General features: G+C 44.9%; 1 protein-coding gene across 1 annotated transcript; it reads left to right on the top strand.

The window, feature by feature from the left end:
• The first annotated feature begins 763 nt into the window (after positions 1-763).
• Positions 764-4,144, top strand: edem2 (ER degradation enhancer, mannosidase alpha-like 2). The gene is made up of 11 exons (XM_068335959.1): positions 764-990; positions 1,086-1,196; positions 1,348-1,387; positions 1,463-1,568; positions 1,677-1,802; positions 1,885-2,096; positions 2,185-2,326; positions 2,406-2,530; positions 2,975-3,119; positions 3,221-3,342; positions 3,439-4,144. Exons 1-11 carry the CDS (start codon positions 902-904, stop codon positions 3,910-3,912), a joined length of 1,692 nt encoding a protein of 563 aa, XP_068192060.1. The 5' UTR covers positions 764-901; the 3' UTR covers positions 3,913-4,144.
• The last annotated feature ends 2,759 nt before the right edge of the window (positions 4,145-6,903 follow it).

The following is a 6,903-nucleotide window of genomic DNA, read 5'->3' as shown; positions in this document are numbered from 1 at the left end:
AAATGATAAGAATTTTTTTTTAAAAATAAAGTGCATTCTTACCTAAGTATACAAGTGATTATACCAAAATCTTGTCAAAAAACGTTAAATACCTTGCAATTTCATTGTATCATGTATATGACAATACAGTTTTTTCATCTTAAATCAGAAACCATTTGACAGAAATGGTTACTCTGATTTACACTCGGTTTTTATTCTATACTTCATATTTGTGGATTAATATTACCCGTTATAAATATTCTGATGCAGGCAACATGTAGGCTCACAATATAATGTGGACATATGTCGATACAGTACAGTCATTTAAATTTTATTTCATTTTAAGCTTTTATTTTCTAACTTACATACAGCGACTAGCCAAAAATAGCATTGCTACGTACATAATATTTACATAAATTTAAATTTTCTCTATAGGTAAATATTTCGGAATGTACAACAATTAAAGCTGTTCTATGTAGTTAATTAGCTATATTAGATTACATTTTTGTGAAACGATTATGAACAGTTTGTAGTCGGAACGTAGCTTCAAATACTAGCAACAACAGCGGCTAGCAAACATTAGCCGCACATTGTACATGTATATTCAAAGTGCTACGTGACAAAATATGAACTCTTTTGTAACAGGTGAGGTTAAAAAAAAATTTGTTGAACCTTCAATTTCACTTCTTCAATGTACAGTAATTTTTAGACGCCACCATTTACTGACATTATTATGTTCTTGAACGTAGCTTGGGATGGAGAACCAGTCAGCGAACCCGCGTGCGCATGCGCACACAGTTCACTTCCTGACAGCTGCTCATGAACAGTAGGTCTCATTTTGTTCCTGTATGTCCTCCTATCGTTTTGCTTTATCGTCTTCCCTAGACCAGCGTCCACCCGTGTGTTTGTCTGGCGCGCCCCCATGCGCGCTCCCGTGTGCGTGACGCTGTTTGTGTGGCTGCTGAACGATGCGGTGTCTCAGTTCACCGACAAGGAGATGGCTGCCATCAGGTAGGAGGCTAACAACGCATTGAACCACAGACGAGAGGCTCGTGCCAAAGAGTAACACGAGTCACGTGCTACAGTCGTCTCTGCTTCGCTTTCAGACAGCGCGTCAAGTCCATGTTCTACCACGCCTACAACAGTTACCTAGACAACGCTTTCCCCTATGACGAGCTCCGTCCTCTCACCTGTGACGGACAGGACACCTGGGGCAGGTAAGATGACGTCATACTGTTTGAATGCTAATGATGCTAAAGATTTCAAGAAGTTGTATTGATGTCTACTGGTGGTGCGGAGGTTTGTTTACATTCTAGAACCACATTTAATAGTTCATCCAACGATCAAACGTCTTGTCTCCGTCCGCAGCTTCTCTCTCACGCTGATCGATGCGCTCGACACTCTACTGGTGAGGCCTGATTCATGAGATCCTTCATCTCCTGCTTTGTTCGGATTGTAACGGGAATCTAATGTGTCCGTTAAGGTCCTGGGGAACCACACAGAGTTCCAGCGTGTGGCGTCGCTCCTCCAGGATAACGTCGACTTCGACATTGACGTCAACGCCTCCGTGTTTGAAACCAACATCAGAGGTAGAGATGGAGCTGAATGAAGGAGTCAGACAGGCCTTGAATCCTCTCTAACAGTCAGACTGTACTGTGTGTGTGTGTGTGTGTGTGTGTGTGTGTTTGAGCGAGCAGTGGTAGGTGGCCTGCTATCCGCTCACCTGCTGGCAGGTAGGGCGGGGATGGACCTGGAGCCCGGTTGGCCCTGTTCAGGCCCGCTGCTGAGGATGGCTGAAGATGCCGCAAAGAAACTGCTTCCTGGTAGGGAAACAGATCAGAACCAGAACCAGACCGGAAGACTCACATTTCACACATGTTTTATGACACCCTGGACTCTTCGTAGCGTTCCAGACACCCACCGGGATGCCGTATGGCACCGTGAACCTCCTGAACGGTGTCAGCCCTACCGAAACCCCCGTCACCTGCACCGCCGGTGTGGGAACTTTCATCCTGGAGTTCGCCACGCTCAGTCGACTCACGGGGGACGAAACGTTTGAGAATGCAGCGCGCCAAGCCCTGAGGTCCCTGTGGAAGACCAGATCGGACATCGGACTGGTATCTATTGTTTGTTGCCATGGAAACATCTGCAAACATTTCTCCTGCCCTGCAGTTTAAATACACTCTCCCTCTCTCACCTATCCAGGTGGGTAACCACATCGATGTTCTGTCTCAGAAGTGGGTGGCTCAGGACGCCGGCATTGGAGCGGGGGTGGACTCGTACTTTGAGTATCTGGTGAAAGGAGCCATTATGCTGCAGGATGAGGAGCTGCTCAGCATGTTTTTGGGTAACACTCTCGACCTTTGAGCAAGGCACTAGCACACAGAGTGACGCCTCCAACAGTTAATTTTGGTGCCTCCTCTCAGAGTACGATCGAGCCATCCAGAACTATACCCGCTTCGATGACTGGTACTTGTGGGTCCAGATGCACAAAGGAAGCGTCTCCATGCCCGTTTTCCAGTCTCTGGAGGCCTTCTGGCCTGGCCTGCAGGTAGGACAGTCCAGGAAGCTCCATCTCATGTCATTCCACTTCCTCACCTCACCTCGTCAGCAGCATTCTGCTGAACACCTGAAGAAGAAACTACTTTAAAACACCTGAGGAATATAAAACTAGTTGAAAACACTTGAAGAAGATAAAGACTAGATTAAAATACCCGAAGAAGAAGATACTAGATTAAAACACCTGAAGAAGAAGAGACTAGTTTAAAAATGTTTTTTACAAGCCTTTGAGGGTAATCTTTCTGTGTAGCCGCTAAGCTAATAGAATTAGCACAGGTATGTTAATCCGAATAAGATCAGTCAGAACCACCAGTCAGTGCTGGATCAACGTCTACTGGTGACTCACTGTTGGAATCATCTCGCAGTGCTTTTTTCTCTTCCTTAACCCCATGACCCCCCCTCTACTTACATGAAGGTCCTCTTGTGCAAATTTCAGTCTCTCCTTGGCAACCTGGACAGCGCCATTAGAACCTTCCAGAACTATTATTCAGTGTGGAGACAGTTTGGAGGTCTGCCAGAGTTCTACAGCATCCCTCAGGGTTCCACTGTGGACAAGAGAGAGGGGTACCCACTGAGACCAGGTCAGCCCACCGCCTGATGTAGACACTACTGTAAGGCTTTTATTTTGAAGTTCTCATGTGAAAGGTCAGTTCAACAACCAGGACATGTTTCTTTCTTCCAGAGTTAATAGAGAGTGCCATGTACCTGTTCAGGTCCACAGGCGACCACACCTACCTCCAGCTCGGCCTCGATGCTCTGGAATCCATCGAGAGGATTGCCAAGACGCCCTGCGGATACGCTACAGTAAAATCTGATCCTGGAACAGTTCTAGAGACAAATTGTAGCCTGTAGAGGATTTGGTTTTAGGCTTTAACGGCTTTCACTTCCTTCTGTTTTCAGGTTAAAGATCTGCGGGATCATCAGCTGGATAACAGGATGGAGTCCTTCTTTCTTGCTGAAACCATCAAGTACCTCTACCTGTTGTTTGACCCAAACCACTTCCTGCATGGTGGGGGGAAGGAGGGTGACGGCTCCTGGGAGGAAGGAGGCGAGGCGGGGCAGTGCATATTAGGGGCAGGTGGGTTCATCTTTAACACGGAGGCTCACCCTCTGGACCCGGCAGCGCTCTACTGCTGCAGCCGCCATGCCCAGGAGCGCCAGGAGCTCCGAGACATCCTGCTCAGTATGTCGAAAAAGTCCCCCGATCAATCGAACCCACCCACCAAAGAAAAAGAACTCCATCCAACCGGCCAATCAGACAGCATTGCACTAAAACCAGGTGAGAAGAAGACGCCCCCCACACTTTCCTGTCCCGTCCAGCCATTCAGCGCCCGGCTCTCCATCCTGGGACAAGTTTTCACCGACAACAGCTGACGTTCAGCGTCCCAATGTACGACCACCAGAAACCACGTTCAGTGGTTGTTCCATTCGTGTTCACATGACGGAAACAACCATAAGGACATTTGCACTGGAGTTAACAGCCTTAAGTTTCCAAATGTGGTCCAGTTCAGATTCAGAAGCCTGTTGAAGTAGAACCAATGAATCCAGACGTGACGCACCAAGTCTGATTTAAACTGAAGCTGAAATATATTTTTATTTATTAAAACTGTGTTTTGTGTTTTACTCCAGTTAAAGTTGAAAAATATTGTATAAGTCACTGATTTATTCGTCAGAATAATGATCGATGTTTCCAGCGTGAAGGCGGGCCTTCACTCACCTTATTAGAGTGTTAAAAGTAACAGCCAATCATAGCTCAGATATCTATTGACCAGGTGTGTTCCCTTCACAGGGTTCATTGACATTCTTCCCCCAGGAAATGCTGCGTTCAAGGCCATGGTAAACTCAGCCATCTCAGTTTAAAGGAATTGTACCGGTTGAGTGTTTACTCAACTGGTGCAGACAACGTGGATGTGGTTGTCTTTAGAAAGAATGAGTTAATTGCATTGAGAATTCGGAGTTCATTTGTTTTCTGAGCAGGTAGTTGTGTAATTGCTTGGAGCTTCCAGAAGGAGGTGGTATGTTCATTTCAAGCAGCACCAGCATGTGTGTCCAGCCAGTTTCTAGAGAGTCAGGAGATAAAACTGACTCCAGTTCTGGAGTCAGGAGACGAATTAGAGAGATGCTTTTAGCTGTGATCTTAAATCATCTCACAGGCAGCAGAATCAGGAAAAGGATGATGAATAGCCTAAAAATACAGCTGAGGGGTAAAATATACCTGAGGAGTCTATTTAATCACTGTTTACATACTCTTAGTTATCCAATCGGGAGACTCTAGCCAAGGTAAAAAAAAACATGGTTAGTCACGTTTCTCTCATTCTCTTCCTGTCACTGGAGGTCAGTGTGGACAAGATTCTCTCCTGGCTCTGGATCTGTTTGTCATTTAGGTTCAGGAGAAATCCCCTCCTCCATCATCCAGGGTGGGACTCCCTCTCACCCCCTCTCCTTCCCTGCTACTCTGGGTGTGGTTCATGGATCCCACATCTTTTTCTAAATTTCCTTTCTCTTTCTCATCCCTCTTTTCTTTTGCCTCTCAAAATGATTATTCCTTGCTATCCTTACTTATTTTTACATCCCACTTTAAAGCGGTGATGTACAGTATTGTAATTGTCAGTGTTCGTGTGTTGTTACCTTGTCCACCAAATATCTTTGCGACCGTTGCAGATGGAAAAAATGAAACAAAAAGCACATTACTCGAGCGGCAAAGGGGATGAAAATGAGATGATGGCCTTGACCTTGAGAAAACTAGATCAAATTTCAACTTTTGTACACTCAGGAACCGGATAAGATAGAAAGACGAGGGAGAAGGCCAGTGTGAGTAAGACCATAGTTCAGAGCACTAGCTTTGATCTTTGACCAATGCAAGTGGGTCTGGGTAAAATTTTGAATTCAGGGGTGTCGCAGGATGTTGCAGTCTGTGACTGCCTCGGTTCTAATTTGTCTTATCAAAAAAACAAACTTGTCTATCCTTCCTTCCTTCCTTCCGCCCTCCCTTCTTTCTCTTTACACCTGATCACTTGCTCTGCAGGTAGACTCCAGTCGTTATGCTAAGCTAGGCTATCCACATCCTGATGTCACTGCTGGTCAGTTCTTCTATCATGTTTTGTTTCCACCTCATTAGTAATGAAAAACCAAAAGCTATTGATTGATTATTTGAAGAATGTGCTCAAACTGGGATTTATATCCTGCTGGGCTCCAATCCCAGTACAGACCAGAGCAGCTCAAACTAATTGGATCCGGATACAGGCTACTTATTGACAGCAGCAGACCACAGCGGTTAGCACCAACATCTGCCTCTTTACATGTTAATAATAATCAGAAACGACAACTGGATAGAGATGGTAAGACCGCCATGTTGGAGAATTATTCTCTGCAGCAGATAGAGAGGAAGTTTACCTGCTGATGTGAACCAACATTAACTGGGAGCCGTCCAGTCCCGGACTGAAACCATCAATATCAACGTTTCATCTGATAGGTTGTGTTTCATTTTAACAAAATCAGTGACACCAGTGAAACCTCTGTAATCACCAAAAAGCCAGTACAGGTAGCCCTCAAATGACATTAACGGGATTATTATTTTTCTGTATATTTTAAAACTGACATACCAATTTAACTCAAAACAACCTCTACCTGTATTTTATTTTATTGGGTGTTGTTTTTATGTCCTGCAATTGTCTGGTAAGTCTTAGGCAATCGTACTTCCATGTTTAGAGTAGTTATGGCATCTAAATGACCTCAAATGGGTGTTTATAAATTGAAATTTTTGTAAATAACAACTCACAAACAATTCAATTTATGAACAAACTCTCAGAACCAATTGTGTTCATATGTTGAAGACTACCTGTATAGCTCTTTCAAACATACAAACTGTATGAGCAGCCACACAACAAAACCAGTAAAACCTACAAACCCAGTAAAACCAGTACTCAGGTTTGCACACTCTGGATTGTAAAGATCTTATATTGTCTCAGAGGAGTGGTTAACTTCCTGTCCTATGACATCATCACTGAGCATGTGCAGGGCAGACACATCCAGGAACAGATGATGGTGTTAACATTCGCTTAAAAATTGGCTCCAGTCCTTGAACTCATCACTGAGGGTCCACACCCTGCACTCATCTGTTAGCCATTAGCTGCCGGTCAATTACATCACAATCACGTGGGCAGGGCTCAGTCACATACTATTCATATGATGTATGGATCAGTCTGCTTGTTGCCAGGCCCATCGCTGTGCCTCTCAAACCAGTTTAACTTCAGGCTCAGTGTGAGACGTGTGAAGGGGAACTCCAGTCACATGTCCCCTCCTTCTACTCCATCAGACACACACCTCACCACTTCACTAAAGGTGGGAGCCATCCTTTTGCTTTTT

The sequence above is a fragment of the Antennarius striatus genome, chromosome 2 (genome assembly GCF_040054535.1).
Source record: "Antennarius striatus isolate MH-2024 chromosome 2, ASM4005453v1, whole genome shotgun sequence".
Classification (NCBI taxonomy): Eukaryota; Metazoa; Chordata; class Actinopteri; order Lophiiformes; family Antennariidae; genus Antennarius; species Antennarius striatus.
The sequence above is the reverse complement of the archived record's forward strand: the minus strand, read 5'-3'. Positions and strand labels throughout refer to the sequence as shown.

What these genes read in the sequence shown, in the direction of transcription:
- edem2 (XM_068335959.1), top strand. Translation starts at nt 902, where the DNA reads ATGCGCGCTCCCGTGTGCGTGACGCTGTTTGTGTGGCTGCTGAACGAT. An exon ending in GGACAGGACACCTGGGGCAG is followed by an intron (nt 1,197 to 1,347) that starts GTAAGATGACGT and finishes CTCCGTCCGCAG; the next exon opens with CTTCTCTCTCACGCTGATCG. An exon ending in CGCCCTGCGGATACGCTACA is followed by an intron (nt 3,343 to 3,438) that starts GTAAAATCTGAT and finishes TTCTGTTTTCAG; the next exon opens with GTTAAAGATCTGCGGGATCA.